This window comes from Henckelia pumila, chromosome 3 (assembly GCF_033568475.1).
Source record: "Henckelia pumila isolate YLH828 chromosome 3, ASM3356847v2, whole genome shotgun sequence".
In the NCBI taxonomy this organism is placed as follows: domain Eukaryota; kingdom Viridiplantae; phylum Streptophyta; class Magnoliopsida; order Lamiales; family Gesneriaceae; genus Henckelia; species Henckelia pumila.
This window is the reverse complement of record NC_133122.1, coordinates 154,923,306-154,944,562: the sequence shown is the minus strand read 5'-3', so window position 1 is coordinate 154,944,562 and position 21,257 is coordinate 154,923,306. Positions and strand designations below refer to the sequence as shown.

Below are 21,257 nucleotides of genomic sequence, written 5' to 3'. Positions count from 1 at the left end.
AGAGATTTCTATGGTTTAGAATATGCAATTATAAATGCTAGAATGTTGTGATATCCCATTCTAGATATGAATGTGTTGATATGCTTGATATGATATTTCTTTAGATGAATAGCTATGCTTTAAGGATTTAAGAATGAAGTATATTTCTATGATTACATGTCGTTACATGTTTTGATGATTTCGAATTCTTATAGCATATAGATTCAATATGCTTATATGGTGTATATGCATGTCTTTCATACTGAGAATTATATTCTCACCGGAGTTATCCGGCTATTGTTTTGTTTTGTATGTGTGCATGGCAATAGGTGGGGCAGGAGCTAGTCAGAAGCGATAAGAATAGCTCGAGAGAGAGTAATAGCATGTGGTGATTCGGGTTTTAGCAGTTGATGTACTAGATTTTGTATCGAACATGTTAGAACACTAGATATTGGTATATGTTTGATATTCGTCACTTTTCAGATTGGTACATATTGTGTATTTTAGACCATGATGTTCATGTATAATTCTATACATGTTACCAAGATGATATGAGCTATGCATGATTCTATTTTTATGGTTTAATACACAATTCAAGAATCAGAGAAATTCAGCCAAAAATCGCTGGTTTGTTGACCTGCGCGCGGGCGAGAGGTCTTCTTGCGCGAGCGCAGGCTACCAACGTATTTCGGTGGAACTTTGCCTCGCGCCCGCGCGAGGTGTTTATTGCGCGAGCGAGCAAGCCATTGGTTAGCCGCGGGAGGAATGACTCGCGCGCGGGCGAGTTGATTCTCACGCGCGCGCGCGAGGTAACCTGTTAAAAAAATTTCTTGTTGAATTAGATTGTGTTTTATGATGTTTAAGTTTAATTGCCCCAAGATGAGATTAGCAACTCGGGTTCCCACATTTACTCAAATCAATATTATCATTATTAATGGGGTTAGAAGACTTGCCTTTCTTGCTCTTAGGCGACGATTCTACATGTTTTGGCACATCCTCCACCCCTTTTTCAATGACAGGCTCCATTGCTTATTTTTCATCAACATTCTTCTCCTTTGCATCCATTTGTGATCTGGTGAATACCAAAATAGCATTTACATCTCTTGTATTCTTTTCAGGTTTACTAGGCAACGATCCGGCTGGTCTAGTTGACAGTTGTGTTGCTATCTGACTCATCTGTGTCTCCAACTTTTGTAACATTGCCTCTTTATTCTGCAAGCGAGTCTCAGTACCCGCTACATATTTCATCATGATCTCTTCAAATTTTGGCTTCTTCTCAACTGGCTTTGAAGTATTGGCAGTGGGATCTGCAGGTTTCCATGAGAAATTCGGATAATTTTTCCAGCCAGGATTATATGTATTGCTATAAGGATTTTACGGCTGTTTCCATTAATTTCCCATGAAATTTGCTGCATCAATTTCAAACACTTGTTGCTCCTCGGTCTGTTGCATTTGGACATGATTTGCTGAGACAGTCTGCATGATCGCCATTTGATGTGTGAGAGCATCGATTTTTTCATTCAGTGAAGTCTATGCGTCGACCTCTATAACTTCAGCTTTTTTCTCTTTTTTCACATTTGGTCATCCTAAATTACTTTCAGCCATGTTACATATAATTTTTTCCAAGCCTCTGCTGGTGTCTTTTTGAATAGGCTTCCATTAGTAGCAGCGTCCAACATGGATCGAACCGACTGATCAGCTCCATTGTTGAATGTTTGAGTCTCTTGGCTCTGAGTAAGATTATGCTGAGGACACATCCTCAACATCTCTTTAAATATGGTCCATGTTATATGTAGAGACTCTCCCTCCTTTTTCTTTAATGAGATAATGTTAGAGAACAATTTTGCCATCTTCGTAGGAGAGAAATACTTGTTCAAAAAAGTTTGAACCAGCTGGGTCAAAGTAGTGATATAACCCGCAGGCAGATCATCCAACCATTCAAAAGCTTATCCTTGTAGAGAGAATGGAAATAACCGCAGTCGCATTGCATCAGATATTACCCCATTGAACTTGAAAGTGTCACATATAGACAAGAAACGTACGCTCCAGATGAGCGTAGGGGTCTTCCACAGATGTACCCCCAAATATGGCTTGCAACTGAATCATCTGAATAATGGAAGGATTTAACTCAAATTTGTTCTCCTCGACAGCCGGGTGAACTATACTAGATCCATATCCTTGAACTAGTGGATGAATAAGATCAAGAACACTTTTGTTATCCGCCATTTCTTCTTCCGATTAAGATTCTGTCTCAAGCTCGAGATTGATAGCTCTTTTAACTTTTCGGATTCTGTTGAGCGTACGTTCGATCTCTAAATCAAGTGGTATGAGCTCCATAGATCGAATTCCATGCATGCACACCAGCTAGTACCTGAAAATCACAAAGAAAAGAAAAGAATTTCAAAATTTAAACGAACTAATAAAATAAAGTCTAATCTCAATAACAATTTTGATATCACAAACAGTCCCCGACAATGGTGCCAAAGACTTGACCGCTTAAATCGGTGTCTACTAGCAAGTAAACTTTATATTGCTTTATTTTATTAAACTCATTTCAAATTTCCAACTTCTCCATCAAATATGCATTCATAAACAAGGATTTAAATACTTACAAGTACCAAAATATTGAACTTAAATGATAAGTTCAAGAATATTGCTTTTTCGATTTAAGACTATATAGTATTGAACCAAATTCTAAATTTTTCAAGAATATGCATTGCACAATTTGTAATAAATAATAAAAAAATAACATGGTTATAAAATCCTAAATCGAAAAATTAATATTCATTAACTTATCATTTTGGTTCAATATTTTAGTACTTTTAGGCATTTAAATCCTTATTTATGAATGTATGTTTAATTAAAAAGTTGGAAACACGTAGAGAGTTTAAAAAATAATGATAACGAGATAAAATAATAATATTTTTTTAGAAACAAATTAATTAGGAATAATAAATTTAAAATAAAAAATCAATAAATGAAAATATTTTGAAAAATATTTTATAATTGGATCTTAATAAAAGTTATATATTATTATTTAATGCAAATTGTGCAATGCATCTTAAAAAATTTAGATTTTGGTTCAAAACTATATAGTCCTAAATTGAAAAGTAATATGCATGAATATATCATTTGGTTTAATATTTTTGTATTTTTAGGTATTTAAATTTTGTTTATGAATGCATGTTTAATGGAGACGTTGGAAACATGAAGTGAGTTAAATAAAATAATGATAGCAAGTTAAAGTAATAATATTTTTTAGAAAACAATTAATTAATGATAATAAATTTAAAATAAAAATAAAAATTAATAAAACAAAAAATGTTTGCTAAATATTTTTTAATTGGATCTTAATAAAAATTGTGTATTATGGGTTGAATAGATTTAAAAATTATACTCTCAAGAGGTCAAATATATATTTTAAATATTTCACAGGGGTATTTGGTGCAAAAAAAAATCAAAATGTTTGTCCAGTAGCAAGAGTGACACGTACGCAACAATCACTCATCTGAAGGGGCGAGTGTGCTAATTTTATAAAAGGTCAAGGTCGAAGATGTGTATTAAAATTTCACAGAAAAAAGTGTGCATTTTTCAATATTTCACATGAATATTTGGTACAAATAACTCGAGAATTTATATCAATATCAACATTAGAGTTTAGAGACTTACTTTTCTCTCTCGATTCCTTGCCTCTCTGCTTGAATGATTCTTTTTCCTTGTCAGATTTTTCAACATCAGCATCTTCTTTCTTGACGCCCTTCAGATTCTTTTCTGTATCACTAGGTAGTGAGCCTGGAGCCCATGTAGCGAACTGTTTCGCCAACTGTCCCAATTGAGTTTCCACTCTTTGCATCATAACATCATGCATGATTATGCCATCTCATCACATTCCCAACTATGTTTTTTGCAAGAATATCTTCCAAATTTGACTTATTCTCAGATTGTTTGAAACCCGATAGCATAGAAGGCCCAGCACCTTGTGGAGGTTTAACTTCTTGCTGAGAGGGTCTTTGTTGTGTAGGAGGCTGAGGTGGATTGAAATATTGTGGCTCGGTAGAATTTTCAATCTGTTTCCACCCAAATTTCGGATGATTTCTCCAACCTACATTATATGAGAAATTAAATGGATTATACTGTTGTCGCCCTTAGTTCCCCACATAATTCACTGAGTCTCCATCATAGACTGGCATCTTTTCAAGAAATGCATCTGGCATGAATGGAATATTACTTGCTGATCTTCCAATCTCCCCAGTGCTTCCTTGGATCACTTGGACTTGATTCACCTGTTTTAATGGTGCTGATTAATTAGCTTGCAGTTGAGATACTTGATGAGTCAGTCTATCAAGTTTTGCTGTAATTGCTGTCAGGGCATCTATCTCATGAAATCCGACTTTCTTTTCTATCTTGCTATCTTGCCAACCCATATTACTTTCAGTCATGTTTGATATGATTTCAAGTGCTGCTATTGTAGTTTTTCTATAAAGGCTGTCATTTGGAGGTGCATCAAAAATAGAACACACAGATGAATCAACTTCATAGTAGAAAGTCTCTACTTGTTGGCCTATCGAAAGACCATGTACAAGACACACTTTCAACATCTTTTTGAATCGTGTTCATGCCGCATTCAATGACTTCTCATCCTTCTGCCAGGAAGACATGATTTCATTTCGCAGTTGTGTAACTTTAGTTGGTGGAAAATACCTGTTCATGAAAACTTCAACCATCCCAAGTAGTAATAGATCCTTCTGGTAAATCTCAAAGCCACTATATCCCTTCCCCTTGTAGAGAAAAGAGAAATAGCCTCAGCCGAATAACATCAATAGTTACTCCATTGAATTTGAAGGTGTTACATATTGACAAGAATTGCTCTAGATGAGCATTCGGATCCTCAGAAGTATGGGTGATCACGGTGCGGTTTGGGCGGTATTTTCATAAAATTCAAACTGAATTGCTATCCACGGTTCGGTTTCAAAGATAGTTTCAAATTGCGGTTTTTAATGTAAATGTAGATATACGGTTTCGGGCGATTTTGGGTTGTTTTTTAATAAAGAATAATGATCATCAAGTACACAAAAATATATTATGAATACAATAACATCAAAAATATAAGTTGATATAAAAATATTTAATGATTACAATATTTTTTGTTCACTGCGGTATTAAATCATAAAGATTTTTTTAAAAATAAAAAATACTATCAAAAATTCTAAATCTTTAAAAAATAAATGACATAAAACAATGGTCAAGTTTTTAATCATGGAATCTCATAATTTAAATTGAATGCTCCATTGAATATTATTTTCGAGTTTCAAGGTATACTACGTGCAAAGAAAGAAAAAAATTCTCAAAAAAAAATGTAAAAAATATCCTCATATTTTTTCAACATGCAAGACTAAAAAATGTATAAAAAAAGGAAAAAAAAACTGTTTTAAAAGAGAAAATTGTAGAGAAACAAATTTTAAGAAGTCATATTTAGTATATTAATCAATACATTGAATTACCTCTTTTCCAATAGATTTGAAGTCTTGAAAAATTTTCCAAGAGAATATAAACTAAAGATTGAGAAATAACAAAAATCTTATAGAAGAGAATATAATTAACCGATGAAATTAAGAAACGACCGGTGAATGAGAGAATACAATGAAATTAGATTTTATGATTTTATACAATAGTTAATTTAGGTTAAATATTTATTTTAAACCTATAGAAAGATTTTACTAAGGATAATTTTTTTGTTTACAACTTTTCTAAATGTGCATGATTTAATTTGGGGATAACACATCGGATGAAATAAAGTTAATTTTTAATTCCTATGATATATTATATAGTCTTCTTTTTTTGTACATAAGTTTTGAATTTTTTTAATTATTATGGTATTATAATTAGGTATAGACATAGTAATGTTTAATTGAATTTAAAATATATTATATAAATGATATTCATGATCATATTAATATATCATTAATAATTTTAAAATTATTTATTTATGCGTTGCGGCCGGTGCGGTTTTTTATTAAAATTGTCATCAAACCATATTATGTGGTACGGTTTGATATTTTTTTCAACCGCAGTTTTGATAAAAAAAAAAATTGAACATAACGGTGTGGTGCGGTTTGATTTGGTCGGTTTGAGCGGCTTTTCATTAAATTTGATCAGCCCTACTCAGAAGACGCTCCTCCAAATTTGACTTGCATTTGAAATATATGGATGATGGATGGTTTAAGCTCAAAAGTATTTGCCTAAACTGTTGGGCGAACAATGTTGGATCTATATCCTCGAACCAATGGTCGATGAAGTTCCATCAAAGTGCGGTTATTTTCGTCTTCAGCCATATCTTCAAACTCCTTTTCAGATTCAAAATCAAGAGCCAAGTTATTTTGCCTCTGAGCTCTACGTATGCGACGAAAAGTGCTTTCAATCTCCAAATCAAGTGGCACGAGATTCTTGATGTCTCGAGCACGGCTCATATAACATGAACAATACTCCTGAAATCAAAACAAAGTAAACAAATTAACTACTAGACGAAAGCAAAAATTTATTCTTAAATAAATAAATAAATTAATAACAAACAATAAAAATATAAAACCTTGTCTCAAATAAATAATCGATCCTAATAGTAAACAAATAGTCCCTGGAAATGGCACCAAAAACTTGACCGACGATTTTGGTTGGAAATTCTAGCAAGCGTACTAAGCCAAATTATAATATAATTGGAGCGAGTCCAAGTCGATCTCACAGAGACTATTATCTAATTACTAGGATGAAAATTATTCAATTTAATTTTGGTAAATTAAAAAGAGGGATTTTTATGAATTATTCAACTAAATGAAATAAACTAAATTATTCTAAAGCAGAGATTTTAATTAAATTTAAAGGCATCATAAATTCAAGAAGAATTCAAATTTCAAAAAACTGACCAGGAACACACAACAGTACCAGACATCAATTATTGCCACATGTTGGATTTAATTAATAAAGAATTACATATGTTCACGATGAAATTCTCTATCATGATTATTAATCTATTTCTAGAATTAACAATCATATTTTTATTTAACAATCCAATTATTTCTAATTAAATTTAATTAAACAAAAATGCATTCGCAACTACGGAATTTCATCTTTTGCCTAAAACCGCACACTGAAATCGAATACTATTTCTAGTCAGTTTAACCATGTGTTGATTAATATTTTTGAAGCTAATTTCACTCTCTTGTTTTTAAATCGAACAACAAACATGTGATTAATTGGCCAGATTAAAAACAAGAAATATACATAAATATTATTCAATAAACATAAAATTAATTAAAATATCAATCAATCCAACCCATTAACAAAAATCAATTAGAAGAATTCATCATAAATAAATTAAAAGAAGAAGAATAAAGAAATTTTCAGCTATAGTGCGCGGGTCTTGCTTATATTTTTCAATTCTTCTCCCCTTCAAGATCTAGCCGTCGTTCCGAAATTTAGCAAAAAGTCCTCTTCAAGTTGGGTCGTGTTTTATTTTATATTCCTCCTCTAAAAACCGTATTTTCTTCCTCCATAATTGTTTAATATTGCCCCAAATAAAAGAGTCTCAAAATTTTCAAATTCGGGCAATATTTTTTTTCCAAATTCGCGACATGCACGGACCCTGTGCAACCTCCATGTTTACCTCCGGGTATTTTTACGATTTGTGAACAGTAGGGTGCATGGACCCTGGACACAGGTCCGTGTCCACCTCAGGATGCTCTCTGCCTCAAAATTCTTGACAAAACTTATGCACGGAGGTTGCTCCAAAATATGCACGTGGCCCATGCATTAAACTAGAGTATGCATTAAACTGGAGTGAATATCTATTTTGCACAAAATGCACGGACCTTCTTCCAAAATGTGCACGGGGTCCGTGCATTAAACTTCATAAATTTCCTTCTTCGCTTCTTATGATTTTCCTCGACTTCCGGCCAAGTTTCAACGTGACATCGTAATGTTTGACTTTTTCTTCAATATTCAAGCTTTCTCAAATTTCAGTCAAACCTACAAACACAGAAAATATGACGATTTATGCGCAAAACTAGGAATAAAAATGTCAGATAAGCACGAATACGACAAAATAAAGTGCCAAATAGACTATAGAATTCATGCTTGTCCCTCACCATCGGCGCTTTCGATCACTAGCCACCGAACGCGTGTCCCTGATTGGACAGCATACTGCTGCCAACGAAGTTCGGAGCTTTCAATTTATCTCACGTAAATTCACCAATCAGAAAGCCTATACTTTCTTATCCAAAGGCGATCGGACCTTCCGCTCTGCCTCCGTAGTACAACACCGCTTCCGAACTGGTTCGATGCTTCCAATTTGGTTCGCTGCTTTTGAACTGTTCAATAACTTAAATCCCTTTTGAACCATTTTCGATCATTCCGAATCTGATTTTTAACTCAAATCAAATTAATAACCCTTTAATATATATATATATATATATATATATATATATATATATATATATATAAATTGCAATTTTAGTCTTGTACGTTGACTTGTTTTAGTTTTAGTCATATAACTTTCCAATGTCTGGACGTCTTAGTCCAACAACTTGGATTTTTTTTTTTTGGGTTTTGGTGTTTTTTTTCCATCGAAATTCACAAAAATATCACATTTACTTCTTTTATTTTTTTCATTTGGTGAATATTTATATAAAACTTCATTTTTATATTTTTTTTATTTAACCATTAATTAATTTTTTTTGCTTTTCATTAAAAAATAGATTATATAAGCACACAACGATTGCATACGAGTACTAATATATATGAATAATGGGGTAAGATGGTTTGTTTTTACCCAAGATTATCAAATTTGAACTCTGCCCTCTCTCTCTTACGATGCTTTATACTCATAAGTCATAGCTCGATTTTTAATATGAACTAATATCTTTTGCATGTGAGACACACACACACACACACATATATATATATATATAAATTTTTGTTGTTAATTTTAAAATGATATGATTAATTAAATATTCACAAATTTATATGCATGAATATATAATTTTTTTGTGTCAACTAAATTCCGTGTTAAATATTCAAATGTTAGATAAATATAAAATATTAAAAAAATTAAAAAGTTGATAAGATATTGTAGTTATTAATAAATTAAAAAAATTTTACTACTCAAAACTTCTCAACCTTATTAATATACTAGCTTAACCACACATACACTACACGTGTATAAAATCATATATATAATATATTTAGTATTATATGTCATATATAAGAATTATTATTTTTCAATAATTTTTAAAATTATTTATTATTTATTTCTAAAATAATATAAAAATAAATTTAAAATTTATTTATCATTTTGGATTAAAAAAATTTATTTATCATTTTATTCTATTTATAATGGTTATTTGAGAAAAATATGAAAATATATATAAATAAAATCAAATTTACTTATTTATATAGTGTAAAAGAGAATTTTAAAAAAACAATTGGTGTTCTTACTCAAAAATCTAAGGTGTTTAACTATTATATATATAGTATAGATAATATATATATAAATGAGTATACAATTATAATTTTATTTAATTTATTTGTTCGTGTCATGCAACCAACCACCTTTTAAATTCATAGACGAAGGTCAGAAAAATGAACAAATATTGTACTACTAAATGGATTAAATTGATTAAAGTATTATTATTATTATTATTATTATTATTATTATTATTATTATTATTATTATTATTATTATTATTATTATTATTATTATTATTATTATTATCATTGTTATTATTGTAAACTTGATTCCAATAAAAGATGTTAAATAAAGCATTGAAAACTTTGATATAGTATTTGTAACTCTTAGTCACCTCCTTTAATAATTGACATGTTTTTTCTTAAAAAATCAAATGCATAAAATATAAGAAAATAAATGCAAATAACCCGATTATTAAACACCTTATTAAAAGTGCGCAATTAGTGTGGACCTGCGGAGCAAGGGATGGAAAGGCATTTCTTGAAAGGTAAAAGATTCTCCACATTAATTATAATAAAGTGTAACCAAATTTAAATAAAGATAAGTTTCAAAAAGCAAAAAAATTAAACAAAGAAAAGACGTCAGATAACAAGAAGGCATTTTTTTGATTGGTTTTTTAAGAATTATATATACATAATCTTTTTTTAATAACATCTCTTTGCAACCATGACATTGTTTGCTGTAATATATATGAATTATGATGCAATTACAAAGTGAAAGATCAAGATAACATATAATCGTTTTTTTAGTTTTCTCGATCGTAAATCTTGATTCAAATATGAAATGAATTTTATCATCGACATCAAATGATGACAAACAAACGATCACTTAGTTTTCAGGTGTAGAGCTTCTTTCTTTCTTTCTTTATTATTATTATTATTATTATTATTATTTAATAACGTGAAAATTTGCAGCTGCTATCTTTTAGTTCATATTGAGTAAATCTTTGGACTAATACAATAACCTATAAACTACTCTAGTCAGGTAAACTGCACTGAAAAAATCCTGTGTGACAGGCTAGTCCAAGAAAGTGCTGGTAGAGAGAATCGAACTTCTAACATTTGATTAAGCGCTAATCTACTCCACCACCTTGGATACGCCCTAGGAGTTGTAGAAAACCTTTTCTCTTGTGCGACGTAGGCCTTTCTCATTGAAATAAACAACGAAGAAGAAAAATCCATGACGACATTTTCCAATTTGACTAGTTCTTCACTTCTCCAAGGTAAATAAATAATGTTTTTTTAATTAACAAAAGGGGAAATATTCTTGTAAGTATAGGTTTTCTATGCGAGATGAATCGGTCAGATCCATATAAAATGAACAATAATAGTTTCAATTTAAAAATTAATGCCTTTTATGAATCAATTTGAGAAAAAAATTTGTATCACAAAATTAATTCGTGAGACAATCTTACAAAAGTTTTTGTATTACTATAAAACCATTGACATAGAAAACCTAGCCGCCAAAGAGTTCTTGGTGTTCAACCCTTCAAAATCTGATTACCAGATCCTAAAAATCGGAATAATATATTATAAGTAAGGCTAGAGTCCTTCATAAGCAAATTTTCTTTTTTATAAAATTTTCTCCGAAATCCGCATCGCGCTCGATCGATGAAAACTTGCGGATCGAGCGAGATGTTCTCTGGTCCAAATCTCCTTTTTTTCTACGGCGCCCGCTCGATCGGTATGAACTTGCAGATCGAGCGAGACATGCTCTGTTCAACATCTTCTTTGTTTCTCCTTGTGCCCGCTCGATCGGTGAAATGTTGCAGATCGAGCGGGAGGTCTTCTGTCTCGCATTCACTTTCTATGTCGCTTGACCGGTGAAAAACAGCAGATCGAGCGAGCATGATTCTGAGCAATTTTTTCAACAAAATGTCATTTTATACACTATAATCCCGGGAGCATGTTATGTAGACAGGATGCATAAAATATGAAAAAAAAACATAATTAAAACATATGAATGCATGCAACACAATGGTAAAAAGACATTAAAATAAGCAACTAAAACACAACTATCAAATTTCTCCATATTTAAATTTTGCTCGCCCTCGAGCAAGATATGCAAAAACAATATGCAAAAAAAAACATAAGCAAGGAAGAATCATGACATCATAGCCTCAGTAAAGTTTCAACATACAAAAACAAACTTACGACTACTCATGATTTTCCATGATAGACTTTCAATCAAGTGTGAACGTACGTGTGTGTCATGTTATTCCAGCTAATGCAACTTCAAAAGATATAGTTTTAAGACTGTTCGCCGACCTATGACACATCAGTGTGAGTATCACCATTAAGAGCCCCTTCCTTCCAACAATCCTTAAACACAACACAACTCTCTTGGGATATAATTACGCACCTCCGGATTTTGCACCCGATTTTTTTTAAGCCCCAATAATTACCCGCAAACTTAGCTATAACTAAGATAGGATTCGAATTTCAATCCCCTCGTCTATAGCCCGAATGGAGCTACAATCCCATGGAATCCGCAAACTTAGCTATGGAACAGTGAATAAAATTTCAATCACTTTCTAAAGCCCGGATGGAATTGTGCAAACTATTTTCTTATTTTCAGATGGAGTCATGGGACTAAACGACCTCAGTTTTTTTTTCTTCCTCTTTTTTCTCCAGATTTGTTGCTTTATATCAGGTATTTTCTACTCAAATTTGTGGGGGGGGGGGGGGGGGTGGGGAGGGGAGTTGCTTTATATCAGGTATTTTCTACTCAAATTTGGGGGGGGGGGGGGGGAGAGGGGACGGGAGGAGGAGATTTATAGGTGATGGTATGGGGATCGTAGAAACTGTTGTGCAAGTGTGTAAAATATTTGAAACGGTTGTTTTCTTATTTTTAGATGGAGTCATGGGACCAAATAACCTCAGTTTTTTTTTTCTCTCTCTTTTTTCTCCAGATTTGATTCTTTAAACCAGGTCTTATCTACTCAAATTTGGGGAGAAAATTCATCAATTTCACTATTTTGAATGATATCTTGGATTTAAATCTTAATCACTTGTATTTTGGTTAATTCATTGATAAGGGTTAATTTAGAACGCTTGTGTCTAGTTAACTAAAATTAAGTTGAGATAGGAATTAAATTTCCAATGATGAATATTCAATGAGAATCAATTATTTTTGGAGAATCGATGATCGAGTGAATAACTTCAAGGGTGTAGTCGACCGATACCAAGGCTTGTTTTTCATTGATTACTTCGTTATAAATTTAAACTTGCATGCTAGTTGATTAACTTTCATTCTTTTTTAATTTGCTTTAAATTATTAGTAGTTAATTTCAAAAATCTCAAAAACCCCTTTTATTTAATTTAGTATTTTTAGGAACTCAAATAAATTTTACTTTTCTCGTGGGAACGATCTCTATTCCCGCTACTACATATTTTTATTTATTTGAGTGATTTGGGTAATTTGGGTACGATACGACTAATTGCTACCAAATTTTGGCGCCGTTGCCGGGGACGGTGTTTAATTTATTTGTGTTCTAGTTATTCTTTTATCTTATGTTGTTCCTTCTTTACTGCTAGTACTTCTTTGGTCGTTTATGTCTGCAGGCGAATCTTTAGAAAAAGAATTATCCTACGATCCGGAGATAGACAGAACTTTTCACCGACGACTGAGAGAAACTCGACGGAGAGTAGAAGAGGGCGAACATCAAGTGAAAATCTTGAGGAAGAGATGGCTGCAAATGCAAATCTAAGCCTGAGACAATTTGGCACTCCTGATCTAAATCAACAACCTTTATGCATTACTTTTCCTACTCTAGAAGCTAATGCTACGTTTGAGTTAAAATCTGGGCTAATAAACTTGTTGCCTTCTTTTCATGGTCTTGTAGGTGAGGATCCCCACAAGAATCTGATGGAGTTTCACGTCGTATGCATGAGCATGAAACCACACAGAGTGACGGAGGAGCAGATTCAATTAAGAGCTTTTCCTTTTTCCTTGAAGAATGCTGCAAAGGACTGGCTATACTATCTAGGGGTGGAATCGGGTCGGGATCCGTCCCGTAACCCCCTTACCCGATTCCCGTCCCGATAGGAATTGATATATTTTTTTTCTCCCGATCCCGCACCCGAGAAGTGTCGGGACCCGAATGTTCGGGATCCCGAACATTCGGGATCCCGTCGGGTCGGGAGAGGGTAATCCCGAATAATATTTTTTTTAAAAAAAATTCTATGAAAATATTTTTTAAAAAAAATTATGAAAAAAATCAAACAATTTTTTAATACATTACAAATAAATTAAAATTTCTTTATATATAACCATTAAAAAACTAAAAGTTTTTTTTAGTACATTACAAATAAACTAAAACAACTATTTAATTAATAAAAAAAACATATATTTATTCATAATAATAAAAAAACAAAATAAAAATTTATAACTCAATGATAATATTAAAAAATATAAATATAAAAAATTTTATGGTATATAATTGTAAAAATATTAATATTAAAACATAAAATTTTTAAAAAAAATTATTTTTTTAATTAAAAAATATTATTAAAAAAATATTATTTTTATATTCGGGTCGAGTCGGGAATCCCGTCGGAAATAGTAGCCTATCCCAATCCCGATCCCAAAATTAATTGGGTCGGGAAAAATCCCGACCACTCAGGTCGGGAAAATTTCGGGTCGGGAATCGGGACGGGTCGGGATTTATATAAAATTTGCTACCCCTAATACTATCTACCTCCTGGATCTATCACTACCTGCACAGAAATGAAGAGAATATTTCTGGAGAAATATTTCCCCGCTTCGAGAGCAACGAATATCAAAAAAGAAATCTATGACATCAAGCAACATATGGGGGAGTCACTTTATGAATACTGGGAGTGGTTCAAGAAGCTTTGTGCTAGCTGTCCGCAACATCAGATAAGTGAAAACCTTTTAATTCAATATTGCTATGAAGGTTTGTTGCCTCATAACAAGAGCATGGTAGATGCGGCCAGTGGAGGAGTTTTTGTGGATAAAACTCCACGAGATGCAAGGAACCTAATACAAAACATGGCTGCCAATTCTTAGCAATTTGGCACCAACAGAAGCAATCATGCACCCAGAAGAAATAATGAGGTAAATGTTTCTTTCCTTGAACAACAACTAATTGAACTAACGTCTCTTGTGAGTCAAATGGCTGTAGGGAATGGACAGACTGCAAAGGCATGTGGAATCTACGCTGCAGTGGGACATGCAATTGACATGTGTCCCACACTCCAAGAGGAATCAGTTGAACAAGTAAATGAAACTGGAGGATTTCCTGGATCACCACAATGGAAATATGATCCTTACTCCAACACATACAATCCAGGTTGGAAGGATCATTCTAATCTTAGATACGAAAACCCTCCGATGAATCTACCTGCACCTCCTGCACAATTGAATAATCAATCTTACAGACCACCGTATCATCCACCACAACAGCGTCCTCAAATTCCAACGCCTGATGAGTTTCTAGAAAAATATAGTTAAGTATCTTGCAACTAATACTTTGAGTTTTCAACAGAAAACTAGAGCAAGCATCCAAAATTTGAACACCCAAGGGGGACAGCTCGCAACTGCGATTAACAAGTTGGAGGCGCAACATTACAATAGCTTACCATCTCAAACGGTTCCTAACCCAAAGGAGAACGCTAGTGCAATCACTCTAAGGAATGGGAAAGAGTTGAAGGTCAAGGAAAAGGTAGTGGATGTTCCGTCAAAGAAAGAACAGAATGAAGAGCTGAAGATGGATGATAAAGAAGCAACTCAAGGAGACACGCAAAAAGGTAATTTTCTGTCTCTCTCAGAATATAAACTTGTAGCCCTTTTTTCCTTAGCACTTAAAGAATCCAGGAAAGATGAAAGGATTAAGAAACTCTATGACACCTTTCGTAAATGTGAGGTAAACATTCCATTACTAGATGTTATTAAGCAGGTACCTCGCTATACTAAGTTTTTGAAGGAATTGTGCACTGCGAAGAGAAAACGAAAATTGAAAGGGTGTCAAAAGGTGGAGTTGGGAGAGAATGTGTCTGTTGTGATACAAAGAAAATTACCTGCAAAATGCAAGGATCCATGTATGTTTTTTATTCCATGTACGATAGGGAATGTTAGCCTGGAAAATGTCATGTTAGATCTAGGAGCATCAATCAATGTCATGTCATATTCTATTTATGCATCTTTGAAACTTGGTCATTTGAATAAAACTGGAATGGTTATACAATTAGCTTATCGGTTTAATGCATATCCTAGAGTGGTAGTTGAAGATGTGTTAGTGCAAGTTAATAACTTGGTATTCCCTGCTGATTTTTATGTACTTGACATGAAAAATGATGATCATAATAGTCCTATTCTGTTAGGAAGACCATTTCTGAAAATGTCAAGGACTAAAATTGATGTTCACAATGGTACACTTATTATGAAATTTGATGGTGAGGTTGTTAAATTCAATATCTATGATTCCATGAAATTTCCTAATGGTGATGACTGTGTATACTCTGTTGATATCGTGGATTTCTTGGCACAAGAGTGTTTTGAGTTTGCAAGAAAATATGAGTTAGAGGTGGCTATTGTAGCACCCATTCAAGAAGAAAACGAGGAAGTTTGCTTCAAGGAGGGATTGAAAGAAATCGTGCTCAGTCTGAACCATGCACCTGAGCTATCTCAGTCAGGTAACCTTTCTTATATTTCTTTACCAATCTCTAATGCTCGACATCTTCCATCCGTTTTGCAGGCACCAGTAATTGAGTTGAAGACCTCCCAAGTATCTCAAATATGTTTTCCTAGGAGAAGGAAAAACATTATCAGTTATCATCTCTAGCAGCTTGGAGGTCGAACAAGAAGAGCAACTCATACAGGTTTTGAAGGAGCACAAAATTGCTATAGGATGGACTATTGTAGATATCAAAGGAATCAGCCCTTCTACATGTATGCACAGGATTTTGATGGAAGAAGGAGCTAACCCTTCGCGTCAGCCGCAAAGGAAATTGAATCCACCTATGATGGAGGTGGTAAAGGAAGAAATCCTCAAACTTCTTGAAGTTGGAGTGATTTATCCCATTTCTGACAGCAAGTGGGTTAGCCCTGTTCAAGTGATTCCCAAGAAAACCGGAATTACAGTGGTGAAGGACAAGAATGACGAATTGGTTCCCACCCAAATTCAAAATGGGTGGAGGGTTTGTATAGATTATAGGAAATTGAATGCTGAATCCCGAAAGGACCATTTTCCTTTACCTTTTATTGATTAGATGTTTGAAAGATTAGCTTGTCATTCTTAATATTGTTTTCTTGATGGATATTCTGGATATTTTCATATTTAAATCACATCGAAGGACCAGGAAAAGACGACGTTCACCTGCCCGTTTGGCACCTTTGCTTATCGGTGCATGCCCTTCGAACTCTGCAACGCACCAGCCACATTTCAGCGGTATATGGTTAGCATTTTCTCTGATTTATTGAGCACGTATTAGAGGTTTTAATGGATGATTTTACTGTCTGTGGTGACTCATTTGAGAAATTCTTGTCTAACCTTGTTCTTGTTCTCAAAAGGTGTGTGGAAACAAACCTTGTTTTGAATTCTAAAAAATGTCATTTTATAGTTGTGCAAGGTATCGTTTTAGGTCATGTGGTTTCTTCTAAGGATATTGAGGTAGACAAAGCTAAAATTGATATTATTCACAATCTACCTTATCCCACTTGTGTGCGGGAAGTGCGTTCTTTTCTTGGACATGCAGGTTTTTATTGGAGATACATTTAGAACTTTGCAAAAATCGCATCACCCATGTGCAAGCTGTTGCAAAAAGATTTCACTTTTGAGTTTGATTATTCATGCAAAACTTCTTTTGACAAACTGAAAGACTCATTGACTTTTTCACCTATAATCCAAAACCCTGACTAGAGTAAACCATTCAAAATCATGTGTGATGCCAGCGACTATGCGGTAGGTGTTGTTTTTGGACAATGAGTTGGGAAAGCATCGCATGCCATCTACTACACTTCGCGCATTCTGAATGATGCCCAACAATATTATTCAACCACTGAGAAGGAGCTTTTAGCTGTAGTTTTTGCTTTAAAAAAATTCCGATCTTATTTAATTGGTACTAAAGTTATTGTTTATTCTGATCATGCAGCTCTTTGTTTTCTAATGGCAAAGAAAGAGGCTAAGCCAAGGGTAATAAGATGGATACTGCTCCTAAGTGAATTTGATTTGGAGATCAAGGATAAGAGAGGAACAAAGACTAGAGTGGCTGATCACTTGAGCCGGTTGGTCCACATTGATGAGGAACTGTGTTTACGAGAATAATTTCTTGACGAGCAACTATTTTTCGCGAGCACAGCATTACCCTGGTTTGCACATATTGTCAATTATTTAGTTACTATTGAGTTTTCCTCTGAATTTTCTAAAGCGCAGAGAGATAAAGTCAGAAGTGATGCTAAGTACTATGTGTGGGATGACATGTACTTGTGAAAACATTGCGCTGGTCAAGTCATTTGAAGATGTGTACCTGAAAGAAAGGTAATCCCTATCCTCACATTTTGTCATTCGTACGCTTGTGGCGACGCTTTGGATCTAAAAGGACAGCGAGGAAGGTACTGGAATGTGGTTTCTTCTGGCCATATCTCTTTCGAGATGCGTATTTTTTCTGTAATTCATGCGCTCAATGTCAAAAGATAGGTCATATATCCCAGCGTAAGTAGTTGCCTCATCACCCCATTCTAGTTTGTGAAATTTTTTATGTATGAAGCATCGACTTTATGGGACATTTTCCTAGTTTTTTTGGATTTATTTACATATTACTCACTATGGACTATGTCTCAAAGTGGGTGGAAGCTAAAGCCACCCGAACTGACGATTCAAAAGTGGTTGCAGATTTTATTAAGCATATAATTTTCTCTAGGTTTGGGATTCCAAGAGCCATCATAAGTGATAGAGGAACTCATTTTTGCAATCAGACTATAGCCAGTTTGTTGAAAAAGTACCATGTGTCTCATAAGGTTTCTACTGCTTATCACTCACAATCCAATGGGCAAGCTGAAGTTTCAAATAGAGAAATTGTGAGACCTCGATTCTAATTATCTAATTAATAAAACATTTAGCGACGCACACCTTTCATTCGGCGATGCAAAATCACGTCGCGAAAAGTAGAGTTTTTTTTTTTAAATACAGAGAGGGATGCGCGGGCACGCCTAATGCCCTGTCCGGGCCTCCGAGAGAGTGCAGGACGCGCGGGCGCACATTCCAAAAATGACTCCAAAAGTGTAATATCATAACCATAAGGACTCTAACATGATTCAACTAATATTTTTCCAACTACGAGGCATTCGATTACATAAAAAGTGTAGAACATGCATCAATTCTAAGTTACACAATCCAAAATACCATACAATACAAGTTCAAATACAAATTCGACTTCTACAACAACAAAGCCTTACTCTATTAACTCATCCACCTAGCCATGCGATCTCTGACTCGATCCTGCCCAACCTGTTGCCAAGAACACATACAAAGACAAGACAACAGCTGGATAATCCGGTGAGAATAATATTCTCAGTAAAAGAGACTAGCATGCAATATCAAATAAGCATTTCAAATCGAAATACATCAACTTCCAAATATTCAAATATCAACCATGCAATTTCAAGACAAATCAAAATGAAATGCATGTCTTTAAAACTCTTGGATTATCAAGTCCGGATAATCACAACATTGCTGCTTTTTCTTTTGGGATCCCGAGGATGAGATCACGTAAACAACTCACCGACTCTCCCGATCGAGGTGGTGCTACGTATCTCCATCTTCTAGACTTTGGTGCGATTATAAGGAGTATTCTAGTACTAGGTGAAACGGCTACACCCAGGCCACTCACAATATAGCCCCCAAAATGTCTAACATAAATGGGTCGTCTTGCCCGCTAAAATCAAGGATTTTTAGCTCAAGATGAATGCAATGCAAACAAAACTCAATCAACTAAATTCGAGTAAAATCAAATAACATGCAAGTATGTGATTCTTCTGAACACTCGAATCAAGTCGGATTCGAGTCACTCGTTCCATTCCAGTCTAAGTCATCTTATACCTTTTCTCAAACGTCGATGCTCCAAACCTGGAAACAACAACGATTCCTCAATCAAGATTCCATCAAACTTTCTCAATCGAATATAAGAAATCGATACTATACCGGCTATAATCTTCAAAGCGATTCAACTCCTGAAATCTCACAATTCAACGGCCTTCGAACGAATCTGTACGGAGGTAAGAGAAGATCAACAATGACGATCAAACTCAATAGCCAAATATCATCGACTCAAAATGGTTCAAAATCCCAATTTCAAACCGGCGGCATAACGGCTATATTCTAATTAAACCGGAATCGCAGACAGCATCTTAACAACGATATCAACTCAATACAATGCCCAAACATCAACAAAAGCTCAAACCCAACAAATCTAAAAATCCTCATTTTTGAAAATGGCTTCCAAAAATCATAACAAATCCGAACGACGCTCTATTTCAAAACCGACAGAGAATAAACGATCAGAAATCTGCCAAGATCAACATACTCGAAACTCAATTGATTCTAACAACATCCGAAAAATAGAATTCATCTGATCGTAGAAAAACTTACGATAGAACGAAGCTCTCGCAGCCGTGATCACTAATCTGCCTTCAGAATTAAATTCCAACGGACGGATCGAGCTCGGGGTGAAATCTGGAAGCTTGAGAAAGCTTGGAGTCGACTTTAATGGAGGGAGACGGGTTGGAGGGGAAGGAAATGAGGAAAATAAGTCAATCCCAAGTATAAATATCTATTAAAGTCCAAAATTTCATTTTAGTCCCTGAAATTTGCAAAATTTGCAAAATAGACCCTGATCAAAATAAAGTCGGCTCTTGAACTCTGGAATCTCAGATTATCTCAAATAAATTCAATTAAGATAAAATTGGGGTGTTACAGAAATCAAATCTATCCTGGAGAAAATAGTGAATCCGACGAGGAAAGACTAGAGCTTGCGATTTGATGATGCTATGTGGGCCTACATGCGTACAAGACGCCGATTGGCATGTCACCATGCCGACTGATCTTTGGGAAACCTTGCCATCTGCCAGTGGAATTGGAGCACAGAGCTTATTGGGCTATGAAGAATTTCAATATTCAGATAGATGAGAGTGGAGAACATAGAAAGCTGCAGTTGCAAGAGTTGGAAGAAATACACAATGAAGTATATGCCAGCTTGAAGATTTACAAGGAGAGAACGAAGGCGTTCCATGATAAGATGATCTCCAGGAAGGAATTCGAAGCTAGTCAGAAAGTTTTTCTTTACCACTCACGACTTCGGTTATTCTCAGGTAATTTGCGTTCACGGTGGATTGGTCTTTTTGTGGTTACTAATGTCTTTTTCCATGGTGCAGTTGAAATTCAAAGTTTAGACACGTCAAAGGTATTCAAAGTGAATGGCCACAGGTTGAAACATTTTTATGACGGAGTCCAAGCACACAAAGTGGAGGATGTGCATGAATTGGAACTCAAAGATCCGCAAGAAATTGAATGAATCGCGGCATACAGTCGAGTTATAGACTGTCAATTTATCACTTACTGAGAGAAAACCTAGTGTTCTTTTCCTTTATTTAGTTATTAAGTTTTATTTTTGTTTATTTTAATGAGTTTTCATTTAGTATTGTTAATTTTGCTTAATTTTCAATTTTTTTCAAAAATAAAAAGTTTCGCTCGAGCGGTAGATTTCTACCAATCGAGCGGACTTTGAACTGGAATCGGGATTGA

General features: G+C 34.2%; 2 protein-coding genes across 2 annotated transcripts; both read left to right on the top strand.

The window, feature by feature from the left end:
• The first annotated feature begins 4,635 nt into the window (after positions 1 to 4,635).
• LOC140889776 (uncharacterized) lies at positions 4,636 to 18,553 on the top strand. The gene is made up of 11 exons (XM_073297504.1): positions 4,636 to 4,727; positions 4,823 to 4,873; positions 13,060 to 13,511; positions 14,643 to 14,737; positions 15,006 to 16,152; positions 16,268 to 16,626; positions 16,745 to 16,914; positions 17,030 to 17,214; positions 17,611 to 17,743; positions 17,892 to 17,996; positions 18,379 to 18,553. The coding sequence occupies exons 1-11, from the start codon at positions 4,636 to 4,638 to the stop codon at positions 18,551 to 18,553; spliced, it is 2,964 nt and encodes a 987-aa protein (XP_073153605.1).
• A 1,985-nt stretch (positions 18,554 to 20,538) lies between these two features.
• On the top strand, positions 20,539 to 21,027 carry LOC140889775 (uncharacterized). Its single transcript, XM_073297503.1, has 2 exons — positions 20,539 to 20,824; positions 20,888 to 21,027. The coding sequence occupies exons 1-2, from the start codon at positions 20,539 to 20,541 to the stop codon at positions 21,025 to 21,027; spliced, it is 426 nt and encodes a 141-aa protein (XP_073153604.1).
• Positions 21,028 to 21,257: the final 230 nt, after the last annotated feature.